Here is a 17,414-nt window from a genome sequence, read left to right as displayed (position 1 = left end):
ATGCAGGAACATTGGAACATCATAGAAATCCTGTCACCCTTAACCTACACCTCTTCACACGATGATTAGAATGGGTTATGAACATGTTTTTGTTTTTTATTTGACATGCAAATTCAAGCATTTGTTATTCCCTCATTCTTATACATGAATGGGTCAATTCCTTCAGCTTTTGTCATTCTGTCCCTCCCCCCTCCCAACAACAGCCTTCCACGTCCTCCGTCACCTCTGACGAAAAGGTGGATTACGTGCAGGTCGATAAGGAAAAGACACAAGCGCTCCAGAATACCATGCAGGAATGGACAGATGTCCGCCAGTCAACAGAGCCGGCCAAGGGGGTCAAGTCTTGACAGTAAACTACAACTAAAGTGAAAGATACAGCTGTTGCTGGAATATGACACAATGTCACAATGTTCTCACTTCAAATAAACATCCATGTTGCCATGACTAATTTATACTGTACCTGGTACGTAAAGAAAAATAATATAATGACTGCTGGCTGTTGCTCACTTTTGTAAAAGATACTTAACAGAAGCTTTGACAAGTGCTATTTCTCATGAGTCACTAATGCAACATCTTCTCTCACTGTGTTCAGATAAAACAATGCAAGACTACAGCCTGGATGCTGCTTTCGGGTACTTAAAAGGTGATCCTTTGCAACAGAACACATTGCCTTTTAAAAACTGTTCTGTACACTACTGTATATGCACTATGCTCTCTTTAGTTTGGTTTCTAATAGATAATGCAATAGATTAAAAATACAGTGCAAATGTCAGCTAACAGTTTCCAAAGTTAGTTTGCATGTATACAAATGTAAACAAAGCTTGAATGAACTGAATTCTAAATTCTGATGACTTCTGATATGATATTTAGAAAAAACAGCAGGTCCATTTTTTAAACAAAAGGCAATGTGTACAGTATATGGCATACTCAGGCCACAGATATCAAGGCAGAATTTTTTCAAGTTAATGTAGTCTTTCTTTTAGAAAAAGGAAGTCAGGGGCTTCGGTATTCAATTATGAATGAAAACCATAGAATTTTAAGAACATTAATAAGTAAGCCATTTTTTTAAAGACAAGCCGAACACATTATGCATGTGTGGAACATACTAATCTGAAAAGTGAATAAGTAAAAGTTCCTGTAAATGAACACAGACTTACTTTCTAAACTTTTTCTAAAGACCAGAGCTGTCTTCTGCTTTCAGAAGAAAACCTCCATAAGCTGACTATAAGTCATGTTTCGTTAAAAAATAATCAGTTTGTAGCAGAATAAACCCATTCGTTGAAATAACATTTTTGTTGTTTTGTTGATATCGAAAGGTAATCTTTCCAAAAGAAAGTACATTTTATGGAGATGGAGCAGTAACCAACTTGTTTGCACCACACATGAAGCTACCAAGTGCTTTTCAAAAGGAGAGTCTGACTTGCATTTGCACCATTATTAATGTGTCACAAAACCTGAGAACAGGCATTGCTTTTAGTTTTCGAGGAAAAAAAACGAATTCATTCATAGAACTGGCACACCATATATCACTCTTTATCAATCATTAAATTATTTTAAAATAAGGCACATACTAATGTTAATTTAATGTATTCAGAGATTGTATATCGTAAAGAAAATCCCCCCAAATTGTGAAATTTCAATTTTAGGGGAATGTATATTGCAAAGAAAATTATGATTTTGGTACATTTAAAATGCGTTTTTAGATAATTCTTTAAAATGTTTCTCTGTTTACAAAACTGTTTTGTTTTGCACTTTTTTAAATTCCCATGAGGACCGATACATATGCTTCTGAATGTACAGTATGTATGTGTGATTATATATGTACACGCACAGCAGTATGTTCAAAACAAGTCTCTGATTTTGTACTTTTTAGAAATGTAATTTGATCAATTAACCAAAGTAGAATCATTTTAAATATATGTTAGTACTAATAAAATCGTGTTATATGAAGTGTGAGCATCTTACCTATAAGGTAATATGTGAGGGATTTAGAATATCAATAATTACAATTTTCTGATAATGGCTCTGAGATAAGGTATATATTTTCTTTGCTTTGGGGCCATATTTCAGAGACATAGTCCTCCCAGACCATCTTGTTGATTACAAAGTTCATTGATCACTTAGCTATTTTCCCAAAAATGTGATAAAAAAAATTCTAATACAACTCAAATTGCAATTTGGTTAATAAAGCTTTAAACGGTATCTTTAAATCTAAACCTATAATAAGTGTTTAAGAAGTTGGGGTAAATTCCGTTGAAAATTGCTAAATGAATTTTTCTCCCTTGTAATTTAATTAGAAATTCTTAATGATCATAAGTGACATTATTGCCATCTGCTGCAAAAAGAAGCGGGTGACATTGTACAAAATTATTCTGCACAATGCAGTCAAATATGGTGAAAATGTAAGTCAACCAGTCTCTTGAGAAGCCATTTATATTGGTTTTGCAGCTATAAATGAATATAAATGTTTGATGTCCAAAGAGAAAATATTCCTATTTGCTGAATGCAGTGTAAGTTTACTGAAATAAGAGCTATTATTAGACTATGTGAAGTGTATTCAAACTGCCACTGTTTTTCTATGCACAAGGACTGTCAGTTTGAACCAGCATGATGACAAAATAATACATTTTAAACTAAAAGTGCTAAAGAATGGTAACTCTGTCAGCTAAGCCTTTTCTTTCCAAAACGTGTATCTATCCTATGTTACAATGCATTTTTGAAAAAACGAATTTCAAAAGTTGTGGGAATAATGATAATACTATTTATGTCCCATTTGCCTATTTTTATGTAAAAAAAAAACACAAAAATGCATTACATCAATAAAAAACAAGCAGTTAGTTTCTAGTATTCAGACTGTAGGTAAGAGAAAGTAAGACAGCAGTTGATTAGAAATATTATCTTCACCACTGTGATAACTGATTTGGTCCATCTAATTTTAGTTGTCAGCAGTTTTCGGAGGATATGGTCTAGATCCATCCAAATCTCCCTTTCATCCAAATGTTCCTGAACATAAGAACGTTTACAAATAAGAGAAAGCAATTTTTCCTACCTGCAGTACCTTGCTTGGCTTTTAGTAGCAAATTGATCCAAGTATTTAATTCCACCAGTTCTTGAAAGAAGCTAGGTTATTATCTTTGACAATGTGGCTGGGTATGTTAGAACTTGTACATTTAGTGTGAAGCCAGAATACCGTGATGAAAACAACTGAGTAATTATATATTTTGTGCTTTAGAGGATGAGAAATGCACTCTCACTCAGTGTACACACCATTTAGAACTATTTACAGTACCTGTTTTAATTGGAAACTCAGACACTGCTTATTTATTCAGGAAAACTTATTGTAGCAATAATAGTTTTCAGTTGTGGTTTATTTGGGGTTTCGTTGCAGCATTGATATTTGTCTGAATCAGGTCCAGTATTTCTAAGTGGGCTGGAACCACTAATACATCATTTTAAATTTTTTAAATGTGAAAAGAAAGCATTAAGGCTATACTGTACATTCCATTTTGCTTACATTAGTATGTTTGTTTTAAAAGCTTCAGTTTTGACTTTGTTTTTTGTTTTATATTTTAAAGTCTGTTTTTGTAGGAGTGGTAAAAGAAAATAAGGTTACAAACAAGAGGAAGCCATCTGGTCCATTTAAGCCTTTTGTTAGTAGTTAATTGATCCAAGGATCTCACCTAGCTGTTTCTTTAAAGAAGCCAAGGTAAAGCCACTTTTTATGTGTACTAAAGGAAAAGAAGGTGTCTCAGCTGTAAAAAGGAATGAAATGGTGATTTTATGCTAAGTGTACGTTATGCACGTCAACCTTTCTTTTGGTCTTAAACTAGCTTTAATAATCCAACTCATCCAGTGTACTAAATGTCTAAAGGCTTAGTGCACAATGGATATTTTCAGTAGGAATCTTTATTTATTTAAATGCCAACCTAAATGTGCATTAGGAAGACAAAATGCCATTTTTTCATGGAGAAAACCAATACATACAGTATACAATTTCTTTTAAAAAGTCTACACTTCCTTCAGTCTTCTTTTGAATGGCACTACTACACTGGCTTTGACACACTTGTTCTGTGGTTCAGTGTTGATTCTTTGCAATTCTAAAGTGGTTTGGTAAGAATTGGAAATGAGATTTTTTTCAAAACTAGACTTCTATGAAAGCGTACATATCCTGGCTAATGCATGAAATGCGGCATGACTTGGTTACTTAAGATGTGATAAGCCAGTAAGTTTAACTCAGGTAGTGTATGGTTGACTGCAATAGAAAAATGATTATCTTAAGTATGGAACAAATTAGTCATTTAATTTTGTTGCATACCATAGAATATTCAAAATCAGTAGCATCTATTGATACTCAAATACACAAAACTATACAACAATTATGTATCACCTTAAAATTTAGTAAGCAATCATGGTCCAGGGTTTACTTAACAGGAATCAAATTATTTCACAAACTGCTGAAATCTCTATTGGATGAGGTGGGTTATTTAATAATGAAAAAAATGTTTGAATTGGTTTGTTTTATGGCTTTATATAAAGGTGAAGTGATGTGACTTTTAAACATAGCTTAATGTGTTAAAAAGAATAGTTCTAGGTTAAATGAAAGGTATGTGTGTGCAAATGGACTAAGAAATGTAGCACTGTAAAGTTCCATGTTTAATTGGTGAGGCCAGACAGTCTAAACTGGGAAATCTGCTCAGACAGGCTGTGTTCCTAAACCCATTACTAAATTGTTATTTGAGTGATGTACATTTTTATCATACTACTGTAAAACATTTTTATCCAGTTGTGGATAGTTAGTGAAGTAATTTATTAATTTATTGTGTTTTGCATTTATAAAAATTGGAAAAAAAATGCTCTACTAACTAATTTATGCTCTGTCTTGGTTTTTGTGAAGCAATATGCCACAATAATACCATGGTAATAGTAAAATAAGGTACACTTGGGATACATATTGCTTAATTGTTATTCCTGTATCATTCAACAAATGAAAACAAAAGAACCATAAATAAATGACTAAGTCAACTGCTATGTTTTGAGTTTCTTCACTGTTTACACATATGTAAATGATGCTTTGATTGACAAATTTTAAAAAGTAAACACCAAGTCAAAATAGCATGTTTTATTTTCACATTTCTTCAATATACAGGAAACCACTTTTTATGTAATAAATAACAGTATTTTAAGCCATGTAGCTAGCAGGTATGTGTTCTCTTATAAATATTTTAACAATAGTTAATATACATTTAAGAGCAGTAATAAGCTAGGCACAATGTTTGCAACAACCAAACCAACATACCAATATACCGATAAAGGCACTCTTAGCACTTTGCAGTATTTTTCTTGGCTAAGTCCTCTGATTCTCCAAAGTAGAGAGGAACGGTTCTCTGACACATGGTGAGGCTTCCCGCCTTCAGGAGTGCACCACTGGAACTGAATTTCCAGGCTCCTCCTCCCAGCTGCGTCTTCTGTGGAAGCAAGCTGCAGGTAATGATTATGATTTTCACATAACACATCATTTTTGAATTGCAGAGAACAGTAATGGAGCTAAATGAGAAATAAAATATCAAACAAGGCTTTTCCATGTTCCTTCTGTCATTGCTCATGTCATATTGACAAAGTATGTGATATGTGGAACATCAATAAATGCTTCAGGTGAATTAATGGGTATACTGGTTAAAATACATTAAGATTACAGCACTGACTTAGACAAAACTCAAGAGCAATATTTACTTTGTGTGTCCTATTTTCTCATCACGGCTTCTGGGTCTCTTTAACCACACAGGTGCCTCTGCTGATGAGGGGGACAATGCAGCTCTGTGTCTTACTTCTCTCTCCTGTTCCTGTATAAAATACAGCTTGTTATACTGAAGCATTTTAAATACCATCTGGTCTGCAAACATCTGAAGGTGAAACATATACTGTACCACATTCTTGTTAATGAGGTTTTTTTTCATGCATTATACTGCTGTTTAAATCGTAAGGAAAGAAATATTAGTCTTTTAAGTTTTTGAGATTTTTTTTAATGGGAAATATCTTACAATCTATGAAAGGTCCTGAGTTTATACAGCCTACAACAGGCAGTGTGTTGGCTGTGTCCAACTGACCTGGAGCAAGGTTAGTTTATGTTCACCTTTCCTACAAGGTTCCAGTATAGCAGATAGGATAACAATCTCGATTTTTCTAATTGTGGGTACTTTAACTCTATGCCTTATATGCTGGTATATCTCCAAGGTTTCATTCCAACTTGTCTTTTAATAACCTAAAGCTTTTCTTAGCTTTTCAGGTGACGGTGCTTTAAACAGATCTTAGAAACCTGCAGGCACACCAGCCCTTCACGAATCAAGTTATAGTACCCTGACCTGATTTTAATACAGAAACTAAACAAGTCTGAAATCACATACATAAAGTGTAGTTACCTTATTCAGCTCACAAGCTCTATAAACTAGATTGACTGGAAAGAGGTCAAAGGACACCATCTTACCTGTAAATGCAGTGTATTATCTTTTGTAATTGCCTCACTCAGTTCTTTGTGAAGTGACTCTCCTACATGCAAATTATCAGCAGCTGAAATGCATTCTCTGTCTGCCTCCACATGCTGAGATGGCCTTAACCGGTAGAACATGACATAGGCTGTGTCTTTGGGAAAATAAGTGGTCACGTTGCTTACTGATTCAAACGAGGAAAAGGAGACCCGCGTGTCATTAAATAAGAACCACTGGTTTTCGGCAGTGGGCTGTTGACTTGAAATGTGTGCCCCAGTGTTTGATTGTTTCTCCAAATTCCCATAGTCACATTCCCTTGCATAGCAGTAATAGTGTCCACTCTCTGATGAAAGTCCAGAATGCACTACCACGCTTCCCAGGTCATAGGTCATGGAGACATATGCACTACCTTCCGTGCTGGACTCCGGATACAGTTTTCCAGCTTCAGCTGACGCTGGGTCTTTAGAGGTAACCCGGATGGGTATTTTTAAAACTAAAGGGATCGACACGTTGTCAAGGATCTTCTTTCTCCTCATGGTCACTACATCAAAGGAAAACCTCAGTAGGGTCAAGATTAGGTAGTGAGGCCCTTCAGTCACCTCAACTACCTTCTCAGCATTCTGCAAGGAGGAGCACCTCTGGCAGTGGTATTTGTTCTCCCCTGTCAGCATCTCAGGGGATAAAAAGAAATTTATGAGGTCTGGAACAGAAAGTGAAGCTTCAGAACCACTGATGGGTTCCCCGGAAGTACCAGGTGAAAAGGACTTGCTATCAACTTCTTCATTTGAATCCAGAGGAACAGCTTTGTCAATGTCACAGATGGTTTCCACAGGAACAACTCTTACGCCATGTTCTTCAGGCTTCTCCAGCTTTTTGTTTCTTTTAGGGGATGGAAGTGTTTGGCTTTGGGTCTTGGAAGGAGACAGGCTTGACGGTCCAATCACTTCTACCACAGGAGGAGATGGGCTGATGATAAAACTCCTCTCGGGGCTGTGATCGGGTGGAGGCAGGGCCAAGGACAGGTCAGTAAGTGCCTCCTCTCTCCGGGAGATATTCTGACACCGAAGGCAACGGATTCTAGTCACCATCTTTCCACCAAACATCTTCTTGATCAGGGTTCCATTTTCCTCACTCCCAGCAAGTGAACCTCTTGTCTTCTGGTGGCTCCTCTTCTCTTCTTCATGAAGTCTGCAGTTAAAAACAGATAAGGGTGTAAAGTTACTTTGCTTTGCCTTCTTTTACTTTATAAGCAAAATTTTTACCATCCTATCCCATTACAAAGAAAAAAATAAGAACCACAAAGTCACTGTGCACTGCTGAAAATGAATGAAATATTGACTTATAAATGGGGTCATTATTACTTTATATGAATAGATAAACACATTTATATCTACATATTCACAGGCTGTTAAGAACAAATACTAACAGCAGCTCACCTGTCAAGCAGGTATTTGAGGTATTCTGAACAGTCCTGCTGAGTTCCTGGAGTAAACCATGCTGGGATAGATGCTACCAGAAAGCTATCTGGGGAAATTGCTGGACGCTTAAATAAAAAAGGAAAAAAAACACATGCCCTGATTTATCTTCCAGAACACCAGACAATCTGTTTTCAATGTTGCTTTTAAGGTCTCTCACACAACAAAGCTAAAATCTCTTACAATTACATTTTTTCCACTATTCGTCAATAAAGTGTTGCAGTCTAGGAATTGCAGTCCAAAAATTATGTACTGATTAAATCGCCAGCAGACCAAACAAGTACAGAAGGCAAAATGCACAAGACCTATACAGTATATACAGTATTTACACTAATGAGCCACATACTCTACCACAAACAGATCAATTGGATGTAAGGTAAAAATACAAAGAATATATCTATATTTAAGCCCAGAATCAAAGTGACATCCAACCACTTAGATAACTAAGTCTTCTTGTTTGTTAGGTTTAATGAATAATGTACTCAATGTATATTATGTCAAGTGTGTGAAATACTAAACTTAATCACTTTAAGTCCTTATACAGGGTTAGGCATTATTGCAGTAATGAATCCATACATTTATAGTACTAAAATCCAAAGCACTTAGCTCGTCTTTGTAGAACTAGTTATCTGTAATAAGCTTACCTGACTATGTTCCAAAAAAGCAAAGAGCCGTTGTAGGTTTCCCATAAGAGGCAAAAGGTCACAGTTTTTTAAAGACATTACTCCCCTTCTGAAACTAATACAGAAGACACAATAACAATACATTACCTCTTTTATGAAATTTCTTTATAAATGTATCAAGGTGAAGCATACAAATAAAAATAATAAATTTAAGAATATAAAGTTGGCAATACAACATGGAGTAAACGGGCATTTAAAATTTCAGTGTCAACAAGAAAGGTAAATTTGAAGGAATGGAGCATATTAGCAATTTACTCATTCATATTCACAACTTCCTGATCAAGTGGTTAGATCTGGAAAGGCAAAAAGGTTATTTTTAGTAACTAACCGCAGCAATGAAACAAGTCTATTATTGGAAGATGACATGACTAATTGCTTCTAAGTACTGAATCTCATCAGTCATTTTCAGCTAAAGAGCATCCCACATCCAACTTCTACTTAAATAATTCAGTACAATTGCAAGGATGCCATATTGTCAGATATACTGTGATTTTATCCAATAAGAAGACTGTACCAAAATCCAAATTATGAGTAAAACAAGTTATCAGTGTCCAACATCCATACTTTATTATTCTAAAAACATACATTAACATAAACAAAGTGGTAAATTTCTTTTGGTGTCCACCATATATATAATGTCCTCCAGAGTATTTCATACCCTCAGTGTAACAGGAACAAACAATTTATAACAGGACGAGTTACAAATTGGATAATGTGTCTTTTTTTTAAATATTGATAAAAATGTCAAGGTGTAATTTAAACAACATCGCAGAGAGCAAAGTCATATTTGTCATAAGCAATTCTAGACAACACAAGGGTCACACGTATTCATACAGTACCTCCAAGTATTTCTATAAGTAAAAATCCAATAAAAATCTATGCTAACACTATACACTTTGGAAGCGTAATGGAAGCCTGCAGAATGATATACAGGCCACCAAAGGTTTCCAGTTTCCCTGTAGTGTGAACTGGCGTCCCATCCAGGGCGTACACCGTTAATGAGCCCGCAGCTCGTCAAGATGGGCTCCAGCATCCCCCGCGACACAGAGTTGGATGGCTGGAGGAAAGGCTAGCAGTATAGTGGCAACCCTGCCAAGATGTGGATGCTATTGTATCTTGTCACCGCAGATGTGAGACATCTCATCTTGGCTGTCCGACAAGTGCGTCAGGAGGCAACCGTAAAACTGTACGTCAGCTGGAGATCTCCAAAACAAACTGGCACCTTCAGGATTCTAAGTGTTGAAAACTACCACTCAGCACTGCCTGCTACATAGTTCACAGCAGAGGTGCAAAGAAGAAGACTCTTCTGAGAGCAAATGACAAAATGTGATGACTCAAATGTGCCAAACTACTGTACATCTGAATGACAACTGAAACCATTTTTAGGGTCAAAATAAAACAATAACTGAGTTATCTGAATACGCTCATTCAAGGGAACCAAGAGGTCAGAAGTGCACTACTCAAGGCTCTCTGTCTATGAAATTCAGGCTGGAGGACTATTAACAAAATACTCACTACAGTTATACAGTGTGTAAAAATGTGACCCTCACATTTTCTGTACTGAAATTAATTATGACTTTTGCTCTTTGTAATGATTATAAGATAAAGAATTACATTGTTTTATATTGACAAATTATGTAATCTGTAAGTCATTCTGTTTCTATATATTTTTTTAAATCATCAGGGTAACAATACATCTGGGGCACACTATATTCTTTTAAACATTTGCTGATTAAGCTGAATGCTGAATGCTCTCAAACTAAAACATTTCCTTCATTACGAGTATATAAAATCCCATGTCTCTGCGGTAGTATGATTTCTGTCTTGGTATTAATGGAACTTATAAACTACCGATTTTACCTTTTTAAAATGCATATAAAATTAAGCTTAAGTTTGAATTTAACTTAACATTTTATTATTATTCTGTAATTGCAACTGTTAATTACAGGATATTTTTGAGGCAATGAAGAAAATAAATATATTTTAATAGTGGTGCTTTGAAATGTACACTAAGAATTAATTCAAAGCACGTACTGTATCCATTGGTAACATGTAACCCACCTGGGGCTGTATAATTAATACAACATATAGCTCTCATGGTAAACGTCAGAAGCAGTAATATGAAGATTCTGCCTGCCTATCTAGGAGACTCCACAATGTGTAGATCATTATCTATTGGCAACAGGAATCAGTAGCTTAGCAACCCCAACTGGTGATAGGCATTTGACGTCTGTTTGCCTGTTGCTGGAAGAAGGTGTTGGTTCAAAAGCATTTTACTTATGACAACTAGATACAGATGGATAACACCCAGATCCTACATTCGCCCTTGGTGCCATACTGCTTTTTAGTAGAGTATTGCCAAAGGAAAATATCCCTGCAAAAGTGAAGATACAGTAAACAACAAGACCCAATAGGCTCTGTCTCTAGGGCATTCTTTCCTCACTAGGATATACTGGTATAATCATATGGAGATAATCTATGGCTGTCCCCATTATTGTTCATTGTAAACCTTTTTGTCTTTTACAAATAGCTGTGATTGCTGGATCTGAGCTCCCATGCAGTTGCCAACAGCAAATAACAGACTATAAAGCACAACAGACTATAAACCACAAAGAAATTGGAAAATATGTGAACAAGATCCTATCAAATAAATGTTTTTAAATGTGCAGTACTAAAATGAAACAAATGCAATAAATTATATCTAGATGGATAGGTCTGCTTTCAAGGCATTGTTTGTGATAAAACTCAGCTCATGCAGAGTACCAGGAAGAAAGATTGATGAGTACAAAAGTAGTGTCTTAATAATGCTTAGTATCTGCTGACTTGTTATTAGAAAAAAGTGTTTTGTGTTATTTGGGTATTGGCAAACAAAATAGTGATGGATCTCCATACATGCATGGCAAGTGATTAAAAACCAGTCTGACTTGTATAAACAAATTCTATCCCTTAGAAGTGCAACTTCGGGGAAAGAAGAAAATTATTCACTCCATTTTCATCATATTATATTACACTTATCTTTGTTAAAACAGAAACAGTTACTCCCTTTCTTCAACGCACAGACGGAGACCAATGATACTACTTACTCAGAGGCCATGAAAAGAGCCTGAATCACACTGTTCATGTAGCAAGTGTTTCCCAAGTTCACCAGACCAGTTTTCCCTGTCTGGGACTTGGGGGCAAGCCTGTGACAGAAGGAAACCTGCTCAGTCTTCTGAGGTGCCCAAGCACTCTGTCTGAGCAGCTGCTTCATCCGTTCCTCATTGGGGACAGGCAGATCCTGACACAAGACAAGTATCTATTAAACCTAACTGATATGTTGAATGTGAAAATGTAAAAAAGTTTTGAAACACACAGTACTTCAAAGGCATACTGATAAAGAGGCAATCAGGTAATATGTTGTTCAATACGCTGAAGTGTTAGCCTGATCAATATACTAGTGATACAATGTTGTGGAATGCAAGTGTCCTTAATGCAATTCAGTAATTATTTGTCAGTTGTTACTGTCCATCATTACAAATGCTATTGAAGGTTTCTGTGTGGTTGATAACCTAAAAACTGCAGATGAAATGGCCCTTTTATAGGATTTTGTTGTACAGATTGTTGTAGTTAAATTATAGCCTCCTGAGAAAGAGAAACTATAACGGATAATTTAAAATCACCCAAAGAAGGTTTTGTAAGTTCACCACTTAATATAAGATGAATGGAAATTTCCCTATGCTAGAAAGTGATGCATTGCACTGTTCTTGGAATAGACTGCACTAGAATGACTGATGATTACAGAATCATATTCGTTTCAGATTTACATCACGAGTCCACCACAAGTGACCCCGCAAGATGTGCAAATACTGAATAAAAATTCTGGATCGACAAACCGCAGCCAGACAGCAAAGCCGATTTTTCATCTCTCTGACCTTTATAAGCTCTAAGACAGGTTGGTAGAGGTCTGGGAAGCCAGAGAACCTGAACAGGAGGCAGTGTGTTAGCTCGACCATCTGCGCAAGGCAATGCCTTGCGGAGTCCGACTCCTCAGCAGAGAGAGCAGAAATGAGCTGGGGAATCTGCGGAAGCAGCTGAAAGAGGAGAAGCAGGAGACAGACCATTGTATTATCAAGTGGTTCTCCATTTCCAGTAAAGTGGCTCTACAGTCAAGCGTGACCAAGTCTCCCGTGCAGAAGAATGATGACTGCCTTTAGCTAGAAACTAACCATCAAATTTCTCACTGCATCACTGCTGTTAAGGTTGATCTCTTCTCATCATTTTCTGTTTTTTTTTTAGGGGTGGGGTGCTACTCTTATATGAGACCTTAAAAGTGCAAAATAACTGATGAGTTAATTTCTCTGTAATAAACTGATTTCTAATGGAAATCCACATTTTTTCTATTTTTTTTTCAAATGGATTCCTTGAAATGCCAATGGGTTAAATGACAGGACTAAATGACTGCTTTTTTTTTCTCCTTTTATATCACTACAAACTACTATAAGCTGTGGTTCAACATTTCGAGCCTGTTAGCAATTGTAGGTCTTTAGTTACCAAGTGAAAGGCTTCAGGAGACTGTTGAAAACTGAGCAGCAAATATGACAACATGGACAGCGCCCCCTCTCGCACAATGGGGTAGAACAACTTTGAAAAAACCTGCAAAGGGATTGTAAAAACAAAAGAATGTGCTTATAGTGCAGTCCGCTTTACAAAACATCTAATTACAATAAAAATAACAGCATTGTATTGTACTACAGAATATAGTTAAAACATTATAGTCATATAAACTATAAATATCTAAAATGACACACTACATGAGTTGTATATGTTTTTTGTTTTGTACAAAAGCCATCATTCAAATAGGTCAATGCTGTGCTATAGAGAAGGAGCCAGACTCTGCCTTCTCTACCTTTCCAGAGAACAAAACATAATTATGATTTTGATTCTGATTTCTCTGCCATCTGGAATATTAAGCCCATTTAAAATATTACATGCTGTAGAAATGCACTGACCTCCTCAATTTTTGTGAGAGTCACTTCAATCAGGATTGCACACTTTTTTACTGCTGCCACACCTTTCATTAGGGCAATAATCCATTTGTCTATGTTTTTCGTGAATGGCCATGACAGCCAGTCCATCATTCTAAAAGAAAAAGGGAAAAAGGCACTGAAAACTTCATTATTGGCTGTTCCATTTTATCCCCAGTTCACCATTCTGTTGCATTTTATGCTGAATTTTACACTATTATGTTAACAGTGTTTCTGCACAAGCTGTACAGAAGCCTACTCATTAATGACTGTATATGTTCGAGAATGGATAAGAACAATTTTATTATAGAAGAAATCAGGATCTTCCCTTCTGTTATTAGGTTTCCTAGGCTGCGAGCTTTGTGTTAATGAGGGTCACTTGCCTATATTATTATTAAAAATATGAATAATATTTACATTACAGTAACTCAACATATCCTCACAGCCATGGCTAGTGGCACCTTTACATTTGCTGAGCATGATTAATTTTTTATGGAAAAAAAGCTCAGCACGTCACTGTTTGCTGTCTCCACCTACCTACAGATGGCTATCAGCATCTGTGCATCAGAAATATTCTTGTCATTGGTGAGATTTCGTACCACTCCCTCCATCAGTTCCAAAGGCACGTACTGCACCACACTGGCCAGAGCGTTGGATGGAACACTGCCCCCTTCTGCTGTGGAGACAACAACTGGAACTCTAGCAAACATAAATCTCATCTCACTTAGATGCTACGTAATCTGCTTCTTATGCTCGTATCACATCAAGGCTAATTTTCTAGCCAAGTGTATCACATACTGTATATACTATGTAGGAAATGTATAAATAAAACAAATCAGAATTAGATATTCACCTTGACAATCCCAGACTACTTCAGAACCCTGCCATAATATATTGTGAAATATGACAAATGTTTCTGTAGATATCATATTTGCATTCTTTACTTTGTCTTACTTTGTACAATGCAGGTAGGATTTAAAGTTCTCCCGATCATCTTTGTCTATCAGATATCATTTTCTTAAGAGCTTTTATATAATGGGAGTATAGAGTGATACAAGCAGTGTTTTTATGAATGGAGGCATTTTTTGGTTATGTGTTCTCACACCTGCTGGAGAAGAAATGACAATGAAGAGCTCTTTGAGGGAGGGCAGGATTGTGGCCATGTTGGTTCTCCAGACGCTCTGCAGCATGCCGCTGGTTTTGGTCACATGCTCAAGGAAAGCGACGATGTCATCGTCCCCATCGCACTGACACTGGAACAGCCTGATGGTCTGGATGAGCTGCTGGCAGAAGACAGTCTGCAGGTTGCCACTGGGCACACACTGAGGGTACTGGTTCAGCAGCTTGGCGATTCTAGCACAGAGCTCCGGGCCAGGTCTCTCACACACAATCCTCAGCACTTCGATCTGCAGGAGGTGAAAGAGTTCTTCGGAGGAAGGGCTCTCTACAATGTAGCGCAGCCCCACTTGGAGGTAGTCAAAAATCTGAGGGCTTCTCTTGCCCAGCGTAGCATACCCCTCCTGCAGGAGGTCTAGGATAAATCTCACATTGAAGAATTCTTCAAAGTCCTGCAGATGATGTTGGGCAAAAGCCTCCAAGACTTCCCTCCCCACATCTTGTTTGAACTGAGATTCACCCAGCAAAAAGAGCTTGGTGGCCACATCGAACATAGCCATACATTGTGCTCTGTCAAGCGGCTGAGGGGCAGAGCCTATCACTCGCCTCACCATCCCCTCTTTCACCGCTCTAGAATGTGGCGACATCATCACTGCTTCCAGGATCTTGTCCATGTTCATCTCTCAGTCTGAAGTAAATGAAAACAAACATCCTACGTTTTTATTTTCGCTTGGCGGGATCCACACATCTCCCATTTCTAGTTAATATTAATACTGCCTCATTATACATTCTTATTTTACTATAATAATAACCATCAGCATCTTAATTTTACGTAGTATCTTTCACGGTACATCACCTCAAAGTGCTGCATCATTGAGAGCTCACTCGATTCCGAATGGCTAGCTGTGACATTGAGATAATACAACTGAGAAAACACAAAGCCCAGAATAGAGCTGACATAGACACATCCTCTCCTGTATTTTAAAGGGCCCAAAACAAACAGTATTAAGGATTGATTCAACTTGTATCTGTGGTGCAGACGATTTTACTATCTTGTGTTCATTCTATTATAATTGTGTGCAACATACAGTACTGTAAACAGGGTGCCTGCAACACTGTCTGATACTGTATATTTAGAAATGACTTTGAATGTTGGAAAGAAGTAACTGCTTATTTGTAGTAACTGTGTATTCAGACAAGAAATTCAAAGACTTCTCTTAGAGAAACATTTACATTTAGAGATACATTTCTCTTAGACATACATTCAAAGACTTCTCTTAAAGATAAATTTACATTCTCTTAGAGACACATAGAGATACATTTAAATAAATAAATCATGTCTGCTGTGGCTATACAATTATATTTAAATATACAAGTTTCGACATTAGCAAAGCAACTGGTATAAATTGCTGGGTTAGCGATTTTCTTTGCCGTGACTTAATGTATAGAGGTACAAGAAATGGACTGACTGGCATATAAACATTTCGTGTTGTTTAGATTTTGGATTAAAGCCTATATAAAGAAGCAGTGGGGCATATACTGTATTTTGTACATCGACCTAATCGAATGAGGTCAGGTTTTTTACACTTTAAGCACATCTCATAAAAAAAACAATGTAATAGTAATGACCTGTTTGGATTTTAGGAAAGAGTTAACTAAGGTCTAAATACAAAAAAATCTTGTACTTTTATTCAACTACAGCGCAGCGAGGGTCTGCTGACCAGGCATCAGTCACCAACAAAGATACAAATAAAACATCATACTAACAGATACAACCGACGTTTCTAAGCAGTTAGATAAACAGCAATAGTGAGGGCAGAATGAACAGCTGTGCTATTTCATTAACTTTTACCCTCCTTAGGAAGATGCGCTCGTTACGCCCTGCAGCAGAACGAATGCATTCTTATACACGGTATTTAAAATAAAAGCAGGTATGAACATCGCCCTTAACAAAAAAAAAATCTCAAATTGTCTCTCGGGTGAAAGCGTGCACAACCCTCGAACCAAGTTTTTAAAAATGAACTGCGATCAATACTCAAGCGTTTGATCGGATTTTCCCAGCAATTTCAAACTGCGCAACTGTATGCAGCTGGGCACCGTGAGTGAGGCAACTATTTCTGTGACGTTACTCAAAAAAGACAAAGTCATTTCGGCGACTGTACATTTTAATATAATTTTAAAGTCCATAACTGCTGTTCAATTTATTTAAAAAAAACAAGAACAAGAAATATGACAAGCGCCGACTGAAAAGAAAAAAAATATCAATTATATAAATGCAATCATATCTGTATTCCTTTAGCAAAAGCCACATAAATGAAACCACAAAAATCCCGTACCTTTAAACAACACGCTCGTTAACATGATAGACATTATGTTCCTCTTTGCATCCAAGCAATTCAAGAATGGTCTTATTTAATGTCATTCTTGGAATAAAGTGTCACAGGTGCGTTACCGTTACATCTCACTTTTTCAGCGTATGCCAATGAATGATTTGCTCCAGGCTATCCTCCCCACTCCCCGTCTCTTTCTCACTTCTCCTCTACCGCCTCGTTCTTTCTGGTGCGCTTCGCAAGTGACATAATAACACCGTGACACCACTACTGTATTCTCACGCCTCCTGGAACATTCCTGCCCCAGCAGACCACCCACAACCCA

At 36.8% G+C, this 17,414-nt stretch overlaps 2 protein-coding genes across 10 annotated transcripts in view; one reads left to right on the top strand and one right to left on the bottom strand.

Moving 5' to 3' along the window:
• The window catches only part of gab2 (GRB2-associated binding protein 2), a 76,360-nt gene extending 71,332 nt beyond the window's left edge, over positions 1-5,028 (top strand). For all 3 annotated transcript variants that reach the window (XM_088639063.1, XM_088639065.1, XM_088639064.1), the window contains exon 10: positions 204-5,028. In XM_088639063.1, coding sequence (XP_088495189.1) covers positions 204-347 — 144 coding nt within the window. In that variant the 3' untranslated portion in view covers positions 348-5,028. The remainder of the gene's footprint in view (positions 1-203) is intronic.
• A 76-nt stretch (positions 5,029-5,104) lies between these two features.
• Positions 5,105-17,378, bottom strand: LOC148658075 (ubiquitin carboxyl-terminal hydrolase 35-like). Of its 7 annotated transcripts, none has more exons than XM_088639061.1 (12): positions 17,096-17,378; positions 14,749-15,447; positions 14,181-14,319; positions 13,629-13,758; positions 13,171-13,272; positions 12,552-12,710; positions 11,724-11,917; positions 8,602-8,695; positions 7,919-8,025; positions 6,668-7,670; positions 5,731-5,840; positions 5,105-5,478 (listed from the first exon to the last, which is right to left on the bottom strand). In XM_088639061.1, the coding sequence occupies exons 2-12, from the start codon at positions 15,437-15,439 to the stop codon at positions 5,319-5,321; spliced, it is 2,889 nt and encodes a 962-aa protein (XP_088495187.1). In that variant the 5' UTR covers positions 15,440-15,447; positions 17,096-17,378; the 3' UTR covers positions 5,105-5,318. The 7 variants fall into 7 exon arrangements, with proteins under 7 accessions (XP_088495187.1, XP_088495188.1, XP_088495181.1 ...); XM_088639062.1 differs by having other exon boundaries at positions 5,105-5,465; XM_088639055.1 differs by having other exon boundaries at positions 6,482-7,670; positions 17,096-17,377.
• Positions 17,379-17,414: the final 36 nt, after the last annotated feature.

This window comes from Lepisosteus platostomus, chromosome 7 (assembly GCF_059453375.1).
Source record: "Lepisosteus platostomus isolate fLepPlt1 chromosome 7, fLepPlt1.hap1, whole genome shotgun sequence".
NCBI lineage: Eukaryota > Metazoa > Chordata > Actinopteri > Semionotiformes > Lepisosteidae > Lepisosteus > Lepisosteus platostomus.
The sequence above is the reverse complement of the archived record's forward strand: the minus strand, read 5'-3'. Positions and strand labels throughout refer to the sequence as shown.

What these genes read in the sequence shown, in the direction of transcription:
- LOC148658075 (XM_088639055.1), bottom strand. Translation starts at nt 15,439, where the DNA reads ATGAACATGGACAAGATCCTGGAAGCAGTGATGATGTCGCCACATTCT. An exon ending in CTCTCACAAAAATTGAGGAG is followed by an intron (nt 13,273 to 13,628) that starts GTCAGTGCATTT and finishes ATCCCTTTGCAG; the next exon opens with GTTTTTTCAAAGTTGTTCTA. An exon ending in CTGTCTTAGAGCTTATAAAG is followed by an intron (nt 11,918 to 12,551) that starts GTCAGAGAGATG and finishes GTCTTGTGTCAG; the next exon opens with GATCTGCCTGTCCCCAATGA.